The sequence below is a fragment of the Ciona intestinalis genome, chromosome 3, assembly GCF_000224145.3.
Source record: "Ciona intestinalis chromosome 3, KH, whole genome shotgun sequence".
In the NCBI taxonomy this organism is placed as follows: domain Eukaryota; kingdom Metazoa; phylum Chordata; class Ascidiacea; order Phlebobranchia; family Cionidae; genus Ciona; species Ciona intestinalis.
In genome coordinates, this window is record NC_020168.2 from 3,645,955 (window position 1) to 3,666,528 (window position 20,574).

Here is a 20,574-nt window from a genome sequence, read left to right on the forward strand (position 1 = left end):
TTGTAGTCGTGCCTTTAAAACTTAGGCAGTAAGCCTTGGTACTAGGTACAACAATACCATTTTACAAATAATGCATTGATATCGTACTTGACGTAGGGTCGTCGTAGGCTACTGCACTACAATTGCATCTTTCGTGTTTGTTTACAATAATGAAAGCACGTGCGCAACCTGTCTCGCTTCAATAATTTTTCAACGTAGATACAATATATTAATTTTATGAACCCAAATGCCTGCCCACTTTGCGCAGCCTTTGACTTGCTGTATGCCCCAACACAACATAATGGCGTCTGTTTCCTTTCACGTGACTGGTGACGCGACCGAACACATTGCTCTCATTGGCCAGTTCCGACAAAACGATGACGTCATACAGAGAGCAACCAATAAGAATGTATAGCCTGGCCTCACGAAAGTGCGCGCCTGCGCAGTGCTTGGGTGTGGAGCGAAAAAAGGCCTACTGTGTCTCACAGACAGAACCATTGCGCAGATAGGAAATCTCCTAACAAAATCTCCCTGTAAGCCTAGCAACCTTCTGACCACTACCTCAGGCACCCTATTATTTCTGTGGCCTGTGGCGTGGTACATTTGAACAGGTTTCATACAACACTGTGTATCATTATAATTAAACTTCTTGTTGCATTGCAGTCACGTTAACACTGCCGAAAGCTGCGTGCTTGTAAGAAGCTGGGGCAGTTCACGCTCATTATAAGGAGTCTAAAGGTCACAACCACCTTTCAACACACAAAGCTTCCACCCAATGGTTAAATGCCGGTCGCGATGTTTCATGCGGTCATAAACTATGTATGTGCTCATAACCATTGAACCATTTGCAAAAAGTCAAACGACTGAGTGCCCTTGGGAAGTTCACAGTTCTCAACAGTTTTTGCATCGCGCCCACTGGCGGAGACTAATTTTACTCAATACATTCGACTATAAAAAATCTCAAGCGCGGTTTTAAACGATAAAAAAGTAACAAAAACCCGATGCACGGATAATTAAGGAACTGGTGGCTACAGGTTTTGATATAACTCCATGGTTTGAGTTGTTCAGCTGCATTAGGTTGCTTGTAGTCAGTAAAAATGTGGGTTGTAGGAATCAGTATATAATATTTCATGAACACCCCTTTATCGGTATACCTGACTTTCTGGGACATCATAATTGTACAATATCAGAACAAGTTTTTTTATTATACTTCTGGGACGTTTGGTTTTAGTAGCCTGCACGCGCAAAATTACATGGCTATTTATTTTTTAGGATAAACTGAATGTAACGTTGTGATTTGAAATTCATATGCGAGCACGAAATGTGTATTATCAGCGTTGTATTATTACCACTGATCTGTACATACATGAATGGATCAATGAATTTAACGACTGTCGTTGCCTACCAAACGAGATAACAAAATTACATTCATTTATACCAGAGCCATAGAAATACCTGTGTTACTACGACTTTGATTTATTCCGCCGTTGGTATTAGGTCCTATCTGTTCTACGAAATATTCAGTATTTGCATTAGTGCGAAATTTTAATTTTGCTGTGGTTACTGGTTACCTACCAATCCACAGAAGGTTAATAAGAGTAAAGTTTAAGCGTTGATCATTGTTGCTGACAGTAAATACGTCAGGTTAAGTATTAAGTGCAATAGAATTCGGTTGGTGTGACCGCTTTTACGATCTGTATTCTGTATTATTGTTGAACGTAAAATACTGGTGCGATGGCTGCAACGCTTTTCAATGGAACCTCAAACAGCTCCAACGATATAACTATTGACATGTTGGACTATCAGTACATTGACAATTGCTCCAACATTAAGGTAAATGAATGTTTTAGTATAAATTTAAGGTAAGAGTTTATAGCTGCATGCCTGCATCCTCTGACCTCTTATATAACTTCTAGGTAAATTAAGTACAAAGGCCATTGTGCCTCTGAAACAGGTTATAATACAATGATTGGATTTTACTGTTTTTGTAGTCTTATATGACAATTTATATGTAGCTTACCCATTTTCTTTCTGTATAATTGAACAATATTATTATTGTTACATAATATGTTTTTCTTCCTAAATAGGAGCTTGAAAAAATACTAAGGGCTCTCAGATCTGGTAAAGATGGTTATTACCCCCATCTCATATCACACTGTGAAGATAAAGTTAGAGGAATGAATCCTACAAGCAAAGCTCTGCGAAAACTAAACCCGATCACCAGAACAAAGTAAGCAAACATGTCGTTTTTATTTTTTTTAACCTTTTCTTTTATAAGGTATTGCAAAACAGGACACTCAGTTGTGATAAATTATATGTTTCAAGCCCACAGTATGCAAGCCTTAACTGGAAATTTTGCAGGGGTCGCATCAAGCTAACTCCTAGATTTTTTAATTAAAAGCAACATATTAAATAAAATAGTCAACAAAAATACAAACCCACCAATAGTTAACACAATTTATTTTGGCAAATGACAAGACCTGGATTTTTTAAATAATCGACTTCGCCAGCTACACAAATGAATGTTTATTGCTGTTTTTTTGACAGGGACTTGCCAGCTGATGAGGCTGAGGTTATAACAAACGGAATTGGAGAATGGAAAAATGAAATTCATTCAAATGCATCTGATGATCAGGTTAATGGTTGCAACATTCCACCAGTCAGACAAACAACTACTTTGAAAGGTTAATATTCGCAAGACTTAAACCGTAATTCAGTTTTAAAAGTAATGGGCCAACCCTTGGCTAAATTTAACCCTTACAGTGGCACAGTTAGTTACCCGAAAGTGCGCCTGTCTGTAACCCAGAGGTGATGAGTACTGAGTAGTGTACCCTAATGGGTTGTCTAAATTGCAATTACTGATTCCTTAGGAGGTGTCCCCATAGAATCTCACTCATATAGATCTTATATAGTTATTTATGTTTTTAATATGCTATTAACAACCACCCTGAAAAGTTGATATTCACAAGACCTAAGTAACTTTGTGTAATTTTGGCATTAAGACGGCCAACTCTGTCCTACAGGGTTTAGAGTTTAGGCTATGCAGTGAAAAAACCTAGAACATATGCAATTGAAAAATTGATGTGTTCAAAAAATTTCAACATAATTTTTACATCCTGTTTCATTAAGAATTTTTCTTTGTTTAATTTCCCTATATTAAAAACTAAAAGTGCGTATTTTTATTATTGCAGGGACTAAATCAACAGTTACCAATCCAAGTTCAAAAAGCCAAAGAATAAGGAGCTACGATTACAAGGCGTGGGATAAGTTTGATGCAGATAAGGAATGTGAAAATGCAGAGAAGCAACCACAAGAGAAGCCAAGAACAACCCCAACCTCAGTATGTGGTAGTTTATGGTATATGACAAAGAATAACTCTTTGAAAGCGAACCTATGTCTTAGGCATTGTTTATATAAGTGTTATATTAATATATATAAGCTTTACTGGGAATTACTTTTTGTGTGGGTGATTTTATTAAATTTTCTACAATTGAACTGTTTTTCTCAATTGTGGGGAATTACTTTTTGTATAGCTGATTTTATTATTTTTTCCCCAAACTGTTTTTTTCAATGAAGCACGTTATCTATATGGTTATAGAATTAACATTACAGAATGTTACGTTGTATATTTAATTGTAATTGTGTATAGTACTTCTTACATAGGAATAAATCCTAGCCAAACACCAAGAAGAATGGACAAAACATGACGGCTGCAGGCAGACGAAGGAGTATAGGAGAAACATTAGCAGGTGTTTTTCCGAACAACTCCTGAAGCTGCCAAGGCAAACGTTACGTTCCATTCTTCAAGTGATAACAGGGCATGGCATGTTTGCCAGTCATCTGCATAAACTTAAAAAAAAGTGAGAGTCCCATCTGCCCTGTCTGTGGCGAGGAAGATGAGACATCCTTTCATTATGTTGGCATATGTCCAGCATATGCGAACGCAAGACGGGAGCATCTAAACTTGACCGAGCTGTCAAGGGAAGATCTCCCATCCATCACCATTAAAGCCCTTGTCGCCTACCTTCGGGGAAGCGCCAGGCTCCTTAAACTGGGAAGGTCCATGTAGTAGCACCCCGGGTGTTGGGGTAATGGGTCAATTATGGCCCAAATCCTAGGGCCCATGGCGTGCCAAGCCGCGGGACCACATAGAATAGAATAGAAAAATACATAGGAATAAAATATGTTTTTCTTGCAGAAAATGTCTGATAAAGTTGATGCCACTGGATTATCAGAATATGAAATGCTAGTTCGAGCAACTTCAGAAAAAGACAAAGGCAACGAAGCTTTTAAATCAGGTATATATGTATTTAATTTGTTTGTTTACCAATTTAAAATTAGAACCCATTAATATGATAAACCATTAGTGTTGTCTGTTGTTCATAGACTTGTATCTTTACTAATTGACAGTTTAGTATATGCAAGTATCCTTTCTAATTGTGTAGAATAGCAGTTACCAGCATTAATAAGGTAGTATAGTATTATGCTATGTTATTATCTAATGTACAAGAACGACTTTTTAAACCACAGTTTATTTATTTACAACATCTATCTAATGAGTCACTTTGACATTTCCTGTATTATTCACCTTTTGTTATTTTAATATCAATGATCAAAACTTTAATGACTGGTCGCAAACTCATTGTACATTATGTGTTAGTGTGTCATAAAACGCTTTAATTTATGAATGGGGTCATCACTACTTATCCCTTTTTTCCTGCAGCTGATTTTGAGGCAGCTCTCACTTATTATTCACGGAGCATTAGTCTGTCACGGACAGCTGCGTCCATCAACAACAGAGCTCTGGCTTACATCAGACTGCAAAGGTGGAAGGAGGCTGAGTCAGACTGTAATGAAGTCAGTTTGCACTGGTTTAGATGACGTGGTCAGATATTTAATGGGTTATTGTTTCCATAGGTTTTACAGCTTGAGCCTGATAACTTGAAAGCAAGACTGAGGCGAGCCACTGCTCGAAAGGAACTGTTAAAATATATTGAAGCAAAGAACGATCTCAGCTTTGTATTGGATAAGGTTGGTAGTAATAACTTGTTTTTCCGCATAAAGCTCTGTAAAGCTCTAGTGTCACTTAGAATATAAACTACAGAGTTGGTCTATTACTACATAACACCAGAGGTGGTAATTTAATAAATAAATCAATAAATTGTGGACAAAGCGGCTTTACCTTTGTCCAGTTATCATAATAATGGATTTTTGTAATTTTCTGTTGTAAAAAAATTATAACGCAAGTTTTGTTTTGTGTAAAAAGGCTAAACACTGTTATTAAATTGGTAATATTGATTCATATCGCAACTAAACTTATTTTTTTGTAAAGGAGCCTCACAATACAAGGGCATCGAAAATCTTAGAAGAAGTTGAGCAAAATCTTTCAAAGAGTTCTTCTGGTGATGCGAGCCAGAGTTCGAGGACTGGAAGAAAGATGATGATCGCTGAGGTTTCATCTGATGAGGAAGAAACTGATCCTCCAACCGCAAATCACTGTGAGATAAAGGAAAAAGACGTACCAGATACTGTACAGAGTGAAGTTGCACCTATATCTGCAACTGTCAATGGAGACGATACAGAAAAAGTTTCCAAGGATGACAAAGTAGGTCCAGGTGATGTTGAAACTACATTTGCTGCAGAGGAGCCACATGTGGAACAGCCACCACCTGAAATGCCACAATCTGTGCTTAAAATTAAAAATTCTGGCAAAGAGTTATTTTTGAGTGGTCAATACGCTGATGCTGCACAGTTGTATACAAAAGCACTTAATACACTTCAGGCTTGTGCGGATAAGTCTCCGGATTTGGATCATAGCTGCAATATTGCACTTCTTTATAATAACAGAGCTGCGTGTCATTTAAAAGTAGGTGATGACAAGGCATGTATTGCTGATTGCAATGAGGTGCTTATACTGAAAGGAATGGACACAAAGGCCTTAATTCGTCGTGCTTACGCATTTGAGCATATGGAGAAGTACCAGCAAGCATATTTGGATTTCAGGTCAGCTCAAACTGTAGATTGGTCCATCAAACAGGCACAAGATGGTGCTAACAGAGTTGCAAGCCATCTGAGAGATATACATGGCCCAAAGTGGAAATCTGTGTTAACAGGCGATCGTATGATAGTAACACAACATCAGAAAACTACCAATTCAAACCAAGAAGATGACACTAAACCAAGCGCTCAAAAACAATCGAAACCTGACTATGTTAAATCCACCATTAAACCAAATAATGTTCCAAAACAAGAAATTAAAAAAGAAAAATCCAACAAGAGTAAAAGACCGCAAAAATCAAAGGCAGTTCCAAAACAGAAGGCAGCTGGTAAGGCTGCAGGTGCCAAGGAGAAAAGTTCAAATCCAACAGAAGCAGATCGTGAAAAAAAGAAAGAAGAAATTCGTCGAAATCTCTTTGATTCATTGAAGAATAATGGAAACACAGAAGTAAAGAAAGGAAACTTTGAAAAAGCTGTTGAATGCTACACTAAATCTATGAATATATGCCCTGATGAGATAGCCAGTTATACCAATCGTGCACTGTGTTACTTGAAACTTAACAAGCCAGTTTCTGCCATTGAAGATTGTACAGAAGCCATAAAACGCGATCCTAAAAATATCAAAGCAATGTTCCGCAGAGCACAAGCAAATAAGAACCTTAAGAAGTACAAGCAAGCTCTTGATGATCTAAATAAAGTGTTGCAACTGGAGCCTGAGAATAAGTCCGCCCACGCTGAGCTGATGGTGGTCAGGAAATTAATGAACAACATAAATAATGAAGATTTTATCATCAAGCCATCTTCGACAACAAAAAGTCCAATGAAGAGTAAAGATGCTGCGAAGAAGGAAAAGAAGAGAAAGATCATCATAGAAGATGCAGATAGCGATGAGGAGGCTGTGAACATTAGTGAAAACAATGGTAAAGAGGATACAGTTAAAACAACTCCAATAAAACCTGATATCGTCACAAATGGTGTTGCAAGCAAGGAGGAAGTTCAATCAAAACTTGAGAATATCAAACCTACTGTTGAACTCGAGGAAATAATGAAACAGCAAGTCCAAACAACTGAAGTTATTGAGAAAAAAACAGAACAAACTGAACCGAACTTAAAGCTCAAAGAGCCCGAAGAAATAAAACCAACTTTGGATAATCCTATAGTTACATCCACTAAAGATGGTGTTATATTACCTCAAGAAATAAAGTCACCGGTACAGCCAAATGAAGATACCAAACCATCCATTCAGCCCCAGGACCCCTTGACACCCACTAATACATCAACCAACCATATTTACATGAACAATACAGCACCTTTTGTTTCTCCATATGAGTTTGGAAATGCATGGAACGCAGTGCAACCCAAACATGCTGTCAGCACATATAAGATGATACTTGACCGAGTGCCAGTTAAAAATATTCCAGAGCTGGTCACCAACAAGACTACAGATCATATGATTGTCACATTTGCAAAGATAGCACGCTATCATCTCATTGCTGGGGTGAAAGAGGAAGTAGACAGAGCTTATGGCATCCTCAGTTCTTTATCTTTGGCTCAACGTTTCAATATGGCGGCCATGTTTCTTTCTAAACCTGACAAGAAGCATGTGTCTGCTGCAATCGATGACTTAGAAGCTGCGTTGGACACTGGCTCCTTTACAAAAGCAGATGTCGAAAATTTAAGAGTTACATACATGCTTTAGTAGATACTAAATTCTTCAAAAATGAATTACCACTTAATTGATCCGTCATAAGCGATACATAAGATCCGCTCTTGTTCTGGACTATGGTCAAGTGAAAACTTTTCATATTTAACATAATAAATTTGTATGGAATATCTTATTACAAAAGTATCCATTTATTTCTTTTTGTTGCTGTGTATCTTTTTAGTATGTTATTTTTATGTTTTACTATATTTTTATTTAACTTCAATCTGATTGGTTCCCTTGCTGGTATGCAACAATTATTCTTCTAAACTGTTTCGGTATGATATGTGTGAAACTACTCCTTGCTTTATTTAAGTTGTAAATAAATGTTTGCAGCTTTGTTATCTATGACACAGCAGTTTTTAATCTGGGCTTCATGAATGGCCAACCTGACGCCGTGTCACAGTGGTTAGGCCCCAATGTCCACCATTGATTAGAGAGCTCGCATCAAACCATTGGGTACCGGGGCTTCATGTAAGGCCCGACCTGACGTCCGTGGAACATTAGTTCGAGGGTTCAGATCTAACTCATTCGGTACCGTCTTGATCTTTATAGCATTGTGGGCACGTGTGTTCTTGGCAAGACAGTTGGGAGTAATTATACTCAGTGGTCATGTTCAACATTTGTACACGTTTAGACTGTTAGTGTTAAAATATTTGTTTGGCATTAGAATTATATTGTCATACGCGGCCACAGAGGTATAATGGGGTGGGGGAGATGGGTCACCTTTACAATCTATTTTCTCGTTCCATTTGGTAGTGAGCAGAGAACAATCAAAGTATTATAAAACCGTATCCTCACGCCTGACTTAACTGTAGTATAATTATGTTACTTGTGCCACAAGCTAAAATGTTATACAGACTTTTCAGCCAGAGGAGCCAAAACTTATGCGTTGCAGTGTAACAGCTATATAAAAGCAGGTTTGTGAAATAGATTACGAATAAGTTCGGTGACCAGTTGGCACAAAACGATTGAAGCTCAGAAGTGAAAAAAAAACTAATTTTAATTTTCAAGAGCCAATATTTGTGCTAACGAAGATTTTAGGAATGGTTCGTCTCGTATAAACGAATGTTAGCAGCGTCAGGCCTCGAACCCGAAATCCCATGGCTCAAACCAGGCTCGCTAACCACTGAACCACGCGGCGGATAACAGTTGCATATACATCTTCTTTCTTTCCTAATGCATATACGTGGAAGCGATGTCTCGGGAAGGTGCCGAACACATGACAGTTGTTTCGGCCGTAATATTTGGTAAGCTGGAAACTTTATAACGAGCGCCATGCGCATGCATATTAACTACATACTTGCACATATACGCAACGGGAGAAAGAATACGACCGTACCAAAATTGATGCAACACTTTTGGTAAAATAGACTTTACGGGGAGAAAAATTACAAGAATTGACAAAAGCACTGGAAACACTTGAAATAACTTCGTAATCAACGTTGATTACCCTTTCCCGCCTCTTGTTCCCTGCATTGCTATTGGTCCGAGCAACATCGTTCTTTCAGTACACCTCACGCTGTGCACAAGACGTGGCAGTTCAGACGCAGTTTATTCTGCACAGGATAAGGATTCTACTGCATGCAAAAAGTTAAGTATTATTTCAATAACTAATATTGTATTACTTGATACCAAAGCACTATCTAAAAGTATCTATATACTAACTAGTAGAGTATAATGTTATTACAATTATTGTTCTTCTAATAATATTAATTTATTATTACAAATTTTATTTTAAAGTTTGAAAAGTTCGTCTTCGGAACGTTTCTTTATTACGTCGCTCGCAAAGAGGCCTCGGTTTATACGTTTTCTGCGTTCGTTGCGTCACAACCGCTGCGTTAACCGTTACGTCACGGTTTTTGTGAATGTCATCTTCTCATACTGCGTTGCATTTGGTGTTTCTCGCGAATATAACGTCATAGTTCCGTCGACGCCACGCGCCTATGACGTTACAACGCGCTTTTCTTTACACGCGTTTTTCCGCGACGTTTTGTTTATGCTGCCCCATGCGCGTTTCTCGACAACGTAGGGCGCATTGCTTATATATTCTATTCTAATTTAAAATAACCTAAATTATATTTACGCTACGAGCGCGAACGAAGAGGCAAAGAAGACGAAAGAAATGGTGAGTTAATCACAATTGGCATTGTTACGTATACACCTGTTTTTTCCAGGCAGCAACGGAGATGTGACGTCACGAAGTGGTGATGACGAGACAGAAGAACACACTTCGTAAGTTTTTTTTTTGTTATTATGTTAAACCGTTTGTCACACTCTAAATATGTTTTAAAAATGTTTCATATTTTTAGAACATGGTACGTGACGCCACATAGAGGATTGAGCGGATCATAAAGCACGAAGTCGAAGGTGGTTATACGTAATAACATGTATACAATAAAAAATATAGAGTATTGTGGGGAAAGATGTCGGGGACACCTTTAGCACATGATAATCAAATATTCTGATCGTTCTTTAGTTAAACAATTAACAACGGTCCATGTGGGTCTTGAGGATACGGTTTTATAATTCTTTGAATGTTCTTTGTTCACTACCAATTGGGACGGCAAAATAGAATGAAAGGTGTCCCATTTTCTTCCACCCTATACTATACGATATAAAGTTTAACAATTTTATTGTTTCAGAAAGAAAATATGATAAAGAAAAAGAAAAAAAAAACTCCCAAGGTATAGTGTGTAATATATATGTTACTAATACTATACAGAAAACTTCTATACTTTATTAAAAGTTTCCGAATAAGAGTCAGTGTAATGTTTAAATTAAGCACTACTTAATCTAAACGTAATGTTTTTTAAAAATACACGAGACAAAATAGAAATTAAAATACAATGCTCCAACAATGCAAGTAATGTCCAATATAAGATTGTGACGTAATCGGCTGTGGTGATGACGACGTATGCCTCGCCCTTGTGATGGAACTATTACGTTTGTTTTGCAGGCGAAGAATAAAGACGAAGACGCCAATATAGGAAAACGGTTTGAGGTTTTAAATATATAAGTGTTGTGTGTTTTTGTGTGCCTGTATTATTTGGTGTACTCTGTGTTATTTGTTACGCTGGACCTAATGTTGCCAGCGTTTTAGTCAGTCACTACTATGGTGCATTTTGCATGTCGTTGAAATATAAGCAATGAAACTATGGTGAACATCTTGTTGGATCAGATTAGTTATCGTACACACGAGAAACGCTGATTTGGGCCGAGAACGCCGTATTGGTACACAAATACTCGCGAAATATGAAACACATTTTACCTAAATCTTAAAATAAAAATGTCTTCATCCTTTAAAAGTAAACATGTAAAAAAAACTTTTCCATAAAGCATGATTGTAACGCTGGCCACGTTACAATTACGCTACGTCGAGGGTTCTTTGACCCCACCTACGGTGCGGTTACGTAGAGGCCGGTTTAGTTACGTTTAAAGCTGCGGGTTTGTTACGTGGACGTCGCCGCAAAGCTATACAGTGGTGCTACGCTCGGTTATATAGACCACTGTGATAGTGCGGTTCGTAACAACCAATGCAGTCTTTCGTAACGGCCGATGTGGTGCGTAACATCCGGACGATATTATATTATGTGAAGATATAACGAGAGTATCGCGGTACCAATATGACGACTTGCCTTGTAATTGGGACGACTCCTTGTGTTTAGACATTCAATATGATGTACACTGCAGATTATCCTTCAAGATTTAAACCATATTTTCATTGCAGGTGTTTCAATGATTATGTTCGTGTTATAATTACCATTTTGTAATATTGTCCCATTTTTGTATGAATGAGCTGTTGTGTGTATAGAATTATTGCACGTTTTGTGTTGTCTGTCACACGTTGTTAATGTATTATATATTTATGTTGCACATTTCCAGGTGCATTCGTTGTATTATTTTTTTTCGTTGTATTATTTTTTTTCCCCGGGTTTCTTTAACCTGCGTGGACAGTAATATCCCGCAAGGGTTTCTCACCTAAGTAGAAACCCATTACCATTGGCTGGGGGCTTGTCGTGCCGTAGTGGCTTTCCACCAACGCCAGCCACACAAACTATGAAGGTATTTTAATCCTGTTTTTATTTTTCAGAACGCAGTTGTATTTGGTCGGATCTCTGGCATATGCTGTATGGTTTACTAGCACCATTGCATTTTTACACGCCCGGACATAAAATATAGGCTTCACTGTTAATAAATATACATTGATCAAAAGTTAAACTGAAAAGAGTTGGAAGTAGTTAAATATACATTGATCAAAAGTTAAACTGAAAAGAGTTGGAAGTATTTTGTTACCGTTGTATTGTGTAGTAGGAGGGGGGAAGGATGGGACATCTTTTCATTTAATTTTCTTGTCCAGTTTGATAGTAAACAAAGAATAACACAACCGCATCCTTAAGACTCCCATAGACCCTTGTTAATTGTTTAAACCAGGATTACGATATTTAGATATTACGTGTTAAATGTGTCCCATCTTATCCCGCAGAACTATATTATTTTAATCCCGAACATTTCGGTTAAGGTAAACTCTAACGCAACATTTCCGCCTTACAAAGATTTAAACACGGAGCAGTTAATGCTTAAAATACAGGTGAACAAACCCGTTTTTAAACGTTCATAGTAGACCTTACAGTCAATCGTTGCAGTACACTTGTTTTTGTCCCCTTGTGTTGTATAGATTTCTATGACCCACCGGGAAAAACCACCTGTCGGGGTTTTACGTTTTTAACTGTGTTGTGTAATAAGTAAATCGGTATACAACTAATATCTGTGTATTTGTATAATACGCGGAAGAAAAACGCAAATAGATCTGTTGCTAAAACTGAGGTTATTGGAGCAATAAATGTCGAAGGTAATGCTAATTAAATATTGGGCCAAAACTAATGTTACTGAAATCGTGTAAAGTTTTATTAAATGAATGAATGTAACTTATTTTATCCTCGCGTGGCCGGAAAACGACAGTCGTTATCACACGGGTTTAACACCTCGTGCCAGCTTACATGTATGTTACCTTGTGGGTGATTATTTTTTGGGACGATTTTTTTTTTTTCATGTGTGGTTAATAATTTGGACAACCCATTAGTGACTACTTTGAGCAATTGCCGTTAAGTGTCTTGCCCAAGGACACGTACGCCCACAATGGTAGCAGCGACAGGCCTTGAACCCATTACCTAATGGTCATCAGGCAGGCGCGCTAACCACTACGCCACGGCACCGGACATGATACGTTTTTAAAATGTGTGACAGTGTTACAATATCTGAACATGTAGTTTTATATTTTGCTGTGCATTGTGTAGTTTTTAATTACTGTGCTAATTTTTATATGTGCATTCTGGAATGTTTACAAACTTACTACATTAAAAACAGTTACGGGAAACTGCTGCTCTGTTTCTTGGAGCAATCCCAGTTTTCTTGGGATATGAAACGTGGAAAGGAGATGAGAAATTCTACTCTAATATATTGATGCCAGCGATCCACAACTGTTTTAGTCCTGAAACTGCTCACAACCTAGCAATAAAACTACTTTCATTGGGTTTGGTGCCGAAAGGGAAAAATGAGCAGTATGATAAACTAGTACGTTTATTATGTCCTAATAAAACTGTTACAAAAGTGTTGACTTATATAAGTTGTTTCTTCGAGTGTAATTATTTTTCTGCTATAAAAAAGTCAAGCTAGTTTACTTTAGTTTTACAAAACCAAATTGTGTAGCTTTGACAAGTTACAATGCCTAAAAATTACCTGTTTCACTAAAATTCCTAAGTTACTGTTTGTGATTCAATAAACATGCGTCATGTTTATTTTAGAGTTTGGATTTGAAATTTAGGACGTTTATTAACCAACATATATTTCACAATGCTACGCTCCACCATTTTTTCTTTGGTTATTTTAAAGTTTTGGTTTAAAATTTGAACTTACAATTTAATTCACAATGCTCGAATACATATTATTTTTTCTTTAGTCCTGCAAAGTGTTTGGACAAACCTTCTCAAATCCACTCGGTATTGCAGCTGGGTTTGATAAACATGCTGAAGCAATTGATGGATTAAATAAGCTTGGTTTCGGATTTGTTGAAGTCGGAAGTATAACTCCCCTGCCACAAGAAGGCAATGCAAAACCAAGGGTGTTTCGCTTACCAGAGGATAAAGTGGTTATTAACAGGTTAGGTATAAATTATAAAATGTTTTTTTTTGTGGAAAATATCATTTTTTTAATTTTTATAAAATCTGACATAACGTTCAAGCCAGTAATGCCACTATCAACACTATAAATATTTAGGTGTAAAACAAGGGTAATAAAACATAAGTTGTCAAAATTTTTTCAACTTTCAATGTTTGTTGGGCTGTTCATTTAGCTGGTGACCACTGAAAAATAGGTCTTCGTTAAGATGTCAATTTTTTTTCTCGCTGTAAACCAGTGTATAATTTTTTGATAGATCGCGATTAGCGGATTATGTTGAAAAAATAACTTTGAAAATGCGACATAACTTTTAACATCAATTTTTAATTGCAGGTACGGCTTTAATAGCTGTGGTCATGATGCTGCTGCTGCGAGATTAGACAAGCTTACAAAAGGTAATATAGCTTGTTGATGTATAGTGTAACATAAACAGATGCAAAACACTTTTCAACACTGTTTCAGGCAGCTCATTTGTCTGCTAGGTGTAGCGACCGCGCTTATTTTTATTCAACTTAATGTAAATATATTTTTACTTGTAAGCGTGTTTAAACAACTGTTGTTTTGTCGCTATATTCTGTCGTTTTTTAAATATTTCTAAATCTTTGCTACCATAATCCAAAAGACAAATAAAGTTCTTGTTATAGGTACAATTGTGCTGGGTGTGAATCTGGGAAAAAATAAAGAATCCACTGATTTTACAAAAGATTACACAGATGGTGTTACTAAGCTGGGAAAATATGCTGATTATATCGTTATTAATGTTTCAAGTCCAAACACCCCAGGTTTAAGGTCTTTGCAAGGCAGGCAAAACCTACAGGATTTGTGCACAAATGTAAGTTAAAGATATTATATGCGGATATACCAAAAGTTCGCAATTACTTATATTCTTGCTAAACTCATATTTTTCAGCCTGTTCCACAGCACACAAGTTTTTTTTCAAATTTCACAACTTGCCAACATTTTTTGTTGCCTAATGCCAACATTTTTTGTAGCCCATGAAAACATTTATGTGTGACGAAAAAAAGCATTGATAAACTGTTCATAAAAAATCAAAAAAAAAGTTTTTCTTATTATTGTAAACTTCTGTATGTGATGAATGTATTAACAGGTTGTGACTGTGAAGGAGGGTCTACCAAACAAGCCATCCATATTGGTTAAAATTGCTCCTGATTTAACAGAAGATGATAAACAAGATATTGCTTATGCTTTGCTGCAGGTTAATGTTTATTTTTAAAATTCGAAAAATTTGCTCAATATATTTGCAAGGACTTGTAATTTTCACCAATTGTGTATAGTTTGCAAAAGTGATAGTTCAGAAATGTAACTTATTTATCCCCAAATGCAACTATAGTTGTTATAATATCAGTGTTTTGTTTCACACATCCTGTGCCCCCTTACGAATTACAGCATAAATGGAATGAGGCATTTAATATTTATAGACTTTAGCTGTGCTCTACAGTGTATGGCTGTAATATTAACCAAAATTGCATAGGGAATTTGTATGTCTATTGTTGTTACTGCAGAATATTAACCAAAAATTGCCAAAAGAAAACAAAACATTTAGAAAGTGCCTATGCTAAATATAAGAATGAACATAAGGATAATTTAACCAGAAACACAGTGTTTGATGTGGTTTTTATCTTTCACCATTATATTATTTAATAAACCAGAGTAAAGTTGACGGTTTGATCGTAAGCAACACAACAGTAGCAAGACCCAGTACACTGGTGAACTCACATAAGTCCGAACGTGGTGGATTAAGTGGTAAACCACTTTGTGAAGTGAGCACAAAACTAGTTGCTGATATGTACAAGCTTACTGATGGTAGGAGACATCATTTTTATTATTTATACAATATTTTTTTATTTCAATTGACTGAAAATGGTTGTGTTTTCATTTTCAAAGTATCAGTGTTGTCAACATATGTGTCCTTGGTCAAGACCTTTTTTTTATTCCCAATAACACTTAACAGTAATTGTCCGGCGCCGTGGCATATTGGTTAGCGCACCTGCCCCTGTAACCAAGAGGTAATGAGTTAAAGGCTCGATGCTGCTACCATTGTTGGGGGCGTATGTGTCCTAAGGCAAGAAACTTAACGGCAATTGCTCCAACCCAGTGGTCACTAATGGTTGTCCAAATTATCAGCCATACATAAAAAACAAAAACAACAATTACCTACAAAGTAACATACATGGTAACTCGTAAGCTGGCACAAGGTGTTAAACCCGTGTAATAACGACTGTCGTTTTCCGGCTACGCGAGGATAAAGTAAGTTACATTTAATTCAAATCAATTCAATTGCTCTAACCAGGGGGTCACTAATGGGTAATAAGTAACTTGTTGTACAAATTTTACACCTTGCTTTTTCTGTGCGTAATAATATTGATATGTATGATTGAATGTAAACTTATTTTAAATGCTTGCTTGGACAACTGTAGTCGTTATAACACAGGTGTTCTGTTTCACACGTTGCGCCAGCTTAGGAGTAACCACATGTCATTTTGTGGGTAATTTTGTAAATTTTGTAATCAATGGTTGACAATTTAGACAAAGCCATAGAGTACCACTTGGTTGGATCAGTGAATACATCATAATAAATAGCTTATCTTTTTTGTTTCCAGGCAAACTGCCCATCATCGGTGTTGGTGGTATATGGAATGGTAAAGATGCTTATGATAAAATCAAAGCTGGTGCATCCTTGATACAAATATATACCTCATTAATATATGAAGGGCCTCCCTTAGTTGGAAAAATAAAAAGAGAACTAAATCAACTTTTAGAAAAAGATGGGTTTACTAATGTAGCTGAAGCTGTTGGGGCAGACCATAAGTGATACTGCCGTGTATTCTCTATGTCTATACAATCGTAGTATATTGTACATCGCCCCAAAAGAATATATAGTAGGTCGGGGGAAGATGGGACACCTTTTGATTCTATTTTCTCGTCCCATTCGGTAGTAAACAAAGATCCTACAAACAATTTAAAACCGTATCCTCACGACTCTCAAAGACCGTTGTTAATTGTTTAAAACACGATCAGTATATTTGGACATTATGTGCTAAAGGTGTCCCATCTTCCCCCACCCTACTAAATAGCACAGTGCTTCTCCACCCCTGCGTTAAATTTTGATCATTTGATTTGGTTAAGTCTTCTACAGTAGCTACCAATGATTTAATGGCTTAAATAACAATGTAATTCTATTAAAGATTGGTATTAGCATGTGCAATATATTTGGGTAGCACGAAAAAGGGTAAGAAGCACCGCCCTGCTCGAATTTCGTTTTTTTTAACGCAACAATCATTTAGTGCCAAAACCTAGATAGAATAAATCAAACATTTTTCTTTCACAGTTTATAATAAAATACATCTTTCGTCATACACTCTGTTAAAAGTGTAACCATGTTGCAGAAGATTGTGTCTTAGACGGTCAACGATGGCTGTGGCTATTTGTTGTCCTTGCTGTGCCGTGCCAGCTGTAACATGCATCAGGCATCTGCAGTTGTGGAAGTTTTTAAATGCGTGTGTTGCGAGTGTATGAGTCTCATCCTGTCGGTTCTTGTCAGAGTACAGGAGTTGAAAAAACTGAGTTTCGCTGTCGTTTATTTCATCTTCTGTGCATTCCTTTTCAAATTGCTCAGAAACTATCGAACCTCTCTGCTTTTCCATCCACCGCTGTCCAGCAACGGGAGAATGAACCACAGGCAACGAGGCGAGGGCTATACCTTCACTGCCGGTATCAAACAATGCAGTGACGCAAGATCGAACCAAGTTTGCTTTCGGGTCCTCCAGCCAAGGGTACGTTTTAATATCCGTGTCTACAGTGACCACAGCATCGTATCGAAGCTTGCACCTATATATTATAAAATTCATATGGTATTGGAAAGATACATTTACCAATATATAGCATCGTAGGGGAAGGCGGGGCACCTTTAGCACATAATGTCTAAATATCCTGACTTTGTTTTAAACAATTAACAACGGTCTATGGGAGTCGTGAGCATACGGTTTTATAATTCTTCGAATTTTCTTCCCCATCGTGTTTTATACAAATAACAAAGCATGAGAAGAGTCGTAGAAATACGGTTATATAGAAGAATGGGGAAAGATGGGACACCTTTAGCACATAATATCCAAATATCCTGATAGTGTTTTAAACAATAAATAACTGTTTATAGAAGTCGTCAGGATATGGTTTCATAATTATTTCAATTTTCTTTGTTTACTATTAAATGGGAGGAGAAAATAGAATAAGAAAGTGACCCATCTTTTCCCACCCTACTGTATCATAGTGTAAATGTTCTAGGTTTACCGCCAAATGACACGATAAAAGGGAATGAAATATCTATCTCACCCCAACCTATTGTATATGATATTAACATTAAAAATTAAGTAGCAGATTTGATTGTTTTCGAGCCTGTGTGTACTTACGTTTCAATAAATCCATCTGGTCGAATGGAAAGAAACCTTTTCGTTGTGATATAGGGCGAACCCGATTTCAACACAGCCCTGTCGCATACGATAATATGAGCGTTCACGCCCGGTCTGCGACGAATGCCAGCCACCAGCACCGCTAATAAGCTTTCGTCGACTCCGTCATTGACTAAGACAGCAACCTGCATTCCTGGTATTGAACTAAATATTACCATCATATCGCAAAGGTCCAACGCCAGAGTATATTACTGTTGGGTAAGATGGGACAGCACTTAGATCCCATATTTCGCTTGATGTTACCATTAATTAACAACACACTTTTAGAAAAAAAAAACTTTTTTTACCAACGGTTCTGCTGTTATATATGTTTCCAGAAAAAGGCTTTCTTTACCAAAATGAACGAGAAAAGAGAAAAAAAGCGCGTCCCATCTTACCCCAAACTAATATAGGTACAGACCTTTTGTTTAATCTTACGGCAGAGCTTGCGTATCTTCCCACGATGCGGCTTACACATAGAAGGGATCTAGCAACGTTTGAAAAGGCGCTCGCTTTCCCGAATGGTAGTTTCATGAGGCTTGTACAGTTTTCGATGATCTGCGCCTTTACAACTTGGCCCCGTACTAATTCGCTGTAATTAATCCAGGACTTCGGGAATAAAGTTTTACAAAAGCCAAAGATGAAATTTCGCATTCCAAAACTTGGTAAGTTAGGTTCGCGTCCGTTATCAATTCTACTAACGTTACAACGTTCTCTTTGATTCAGTATCACTTCTCCCACTTGCTCGCACAATCTTGCCGCCCGTGAGAGGTCGCTGCTGGGCGAAGGCGGGCTAAACACAACTCCGATTTTTTCGTCGTTAGGCAACTCTTTACATATCCATTCTACAGCTGTTGGCTTGCTGACAGACGAAACTACATTCCAGTACGTCAGCAGTTCCACTGATTTTCCAATTGTGACGACATAAGCGAATACATCAGGCCTGAACACCTGGTTTGCGGAAATTTCTTGAAATTTTAACGGCCGTCCACGGTAAGCAGGGTGGTACAACATGCGCTTTATAAAATCCCCTAGTTGTTCATGCTGCGATAACTTGGTGAAACTTCCACTGTCTCCGTTTGGAATCACAATCAAATCGTACGGCACGCTGTAAAATTTAACCATTTATATCTAATTGGATTTTCATGTATAAGAGGTTGGGGTAAGATGATACATGCATTCATTATCTTTTGTTGGCTATTTCATAGTAAACAAAAAATACAAAATAAATAACCGTGACCACACGACTGTAAAAAGGCGCTGTTAAATTGATGACCCTTAACGGTATCTATTTTACGCCACAGTACCATACATTTATACATACGGTATATCCTTATAATAAGAGCAAGTATACAGAGATATTTCATACCTTTCGCGATAAATATAGAACGCTGCGTCCAAGCTACACGAAGGTTTTATAACGAGACCATATCGCAATGTCACTGCCGACCACCCTATAAACAAAATATAGCAGGGTGAGGGAAGATGGGACACCTTTTCGTTTCATTTTCTTGTCTCTTTTGGTAGTAAACAAAGAACATTAACAAAATTATAAAACTGTACCCTCACGACTCCCTTAGACTGTTTTTAAATGTTTAAAACACGATCAGGATATTTGGATATTACGTGCTAAAGGTGTCCCGTCTTCCCTCACAGTCGTACACTCGTACTATATACTCGTTAATAAAGTTCTGTATTACATGTATATCGTACTTTCGTATATGGGCTAATGTATACCACGCCCAGGTCCTGTTTTCGAGGTCGAAAACGACAGACCAGTATAATAAGAGTCGTTAAAATTACACAAAGTAGAATTAAAAAATAAAAAAAATAAAATTCTTTACTTAAAAAAAAATAGAAAATAAAAATCGTTACCTTCAGCTGACGCGATGGTTACTCGAAACCCGAGTTCTCGTAAGCGAGCATAGGAGTCAATAACATCTACGTCATCAGACCCAGATGCAACGCATATCAATGCTTGAACCATTTTACTTATGAGCGTTTAAAAAACAGAAAAAATAAAAAATGCAATTTTTTTAATTAAAAATTGAACAATGCTTCCTTTGTTATAAAACAAAGCTATTGTTGCCTTTAAAGTCGCACTTTTTGTGTGTATGCATTTCGTGCGAAAAAACACCCACTAAAAGCAAGCATTATAAAAAGAGGTTTATTGTGTTAATTTATTGCGGTCGTTTTACATAGAAATATCAGCCACTAACATTGTTGAAAAGACGACCACACATTTATGCGTAG

The 20,574-nt window shown here is 37.1% G+C and overlaps 3 protein-coding genes and 1 long non-coding RNA gene across 4 annotated transcripts; 3 read left to right on the forward strand and 1 right to left on the reverse strand.

Moving 5' to 3' along the window:
• Nucleotides 1-1,515: 1,515 nt before the first annotated feature.
• Nucleotides 1,516-8,027, forward strand: LOC100186061 (sperm-associated antigen 1). Its single transcript, XM_002122216.4, has 8 exons — nt 1,516-1,812; nt 2,067-2,209; nt 2,527-2,663; nt 3,171-3,319; nt 4,178-4,277; nt 4,703-4,836; nt 4,897-5,010; nt 5,312-8,027. The coding sequence occupies exons 1-8, from the start codon at nt 1,714-1,716 to the stop codon at nt 7,673-7,675; spliced, it is 3,240 nt and encodes a 1,079-aa protein (XP_002122252.1). The 5' UTR covers nt 1,516-1,713; the 3' UTR covers nt 7,676-8,027.
• Nucleotides 8,028-9,188: 1,161 nt separating this feature from the next.
• LOC113474105 lies at nt 9,189-10,340 on the forward strand. The gene is made up of 3 exons (XR_003395759.1): nt 9,189-9,913; nt 9,991-10,048; nt 10,324-10,340. It is a non-coding gene; the product is annotated as an uncharacterized LOC113474105 (long non-coding RNA).
• A 2,022-nt stretch (nt 10,341-12,362) lies between these two features.
• LOC100175871 (dihydroorotate dehydrogenase (quinone), mitochondrial-like) lies at nt 12,363-17,208 on the forward strand. Its single transcript, XM_026833711.1, has 8 exons — nt 12,363-12,530; nt 13,046-13,252; nt 13,638-13,837; nt 14,189-14,250; nt 14,500-14,687; nt 14,964-15,071; nt 15,526-15,679; nt 16,477-17,208. The coding sequence occupies exons 1-8, from the start codon at nt 12,522-12,524 to the stop codon at nt 16,686-16,688; spliced, it is 1,140 nt and encodes a 379-aa protein (XP_026689512.1). The 5' UTR covers nt 12,363-12,521; the 3' UTR covers nt 16,689-17,208.
• On the reverse strand, nt 17,195-20,308 carry LOC113474104. Its single transcript, XM_026833710.1, has 5 exons — nt 20,197-20,308; nt 19,691-19,775; nt 18,743-19,429; nt 18,283-18,486; nt 17,195-17,704 (listed from the first exon to the last, which is right to left on the reverse strand). The coding sequence occupies exons 1-5, from the start codon at nt 20,306-20,308 to the stop codon at nt 17,206-17,208; spliced, it is 1,587 nt and encodes a 528-aa protein (XP_026689511.1). The 3' UTR covers nt 17,195-17,205.
• Between the last annotated feature and the right edge of the window lie 266 nt (nt 20,309-20,574).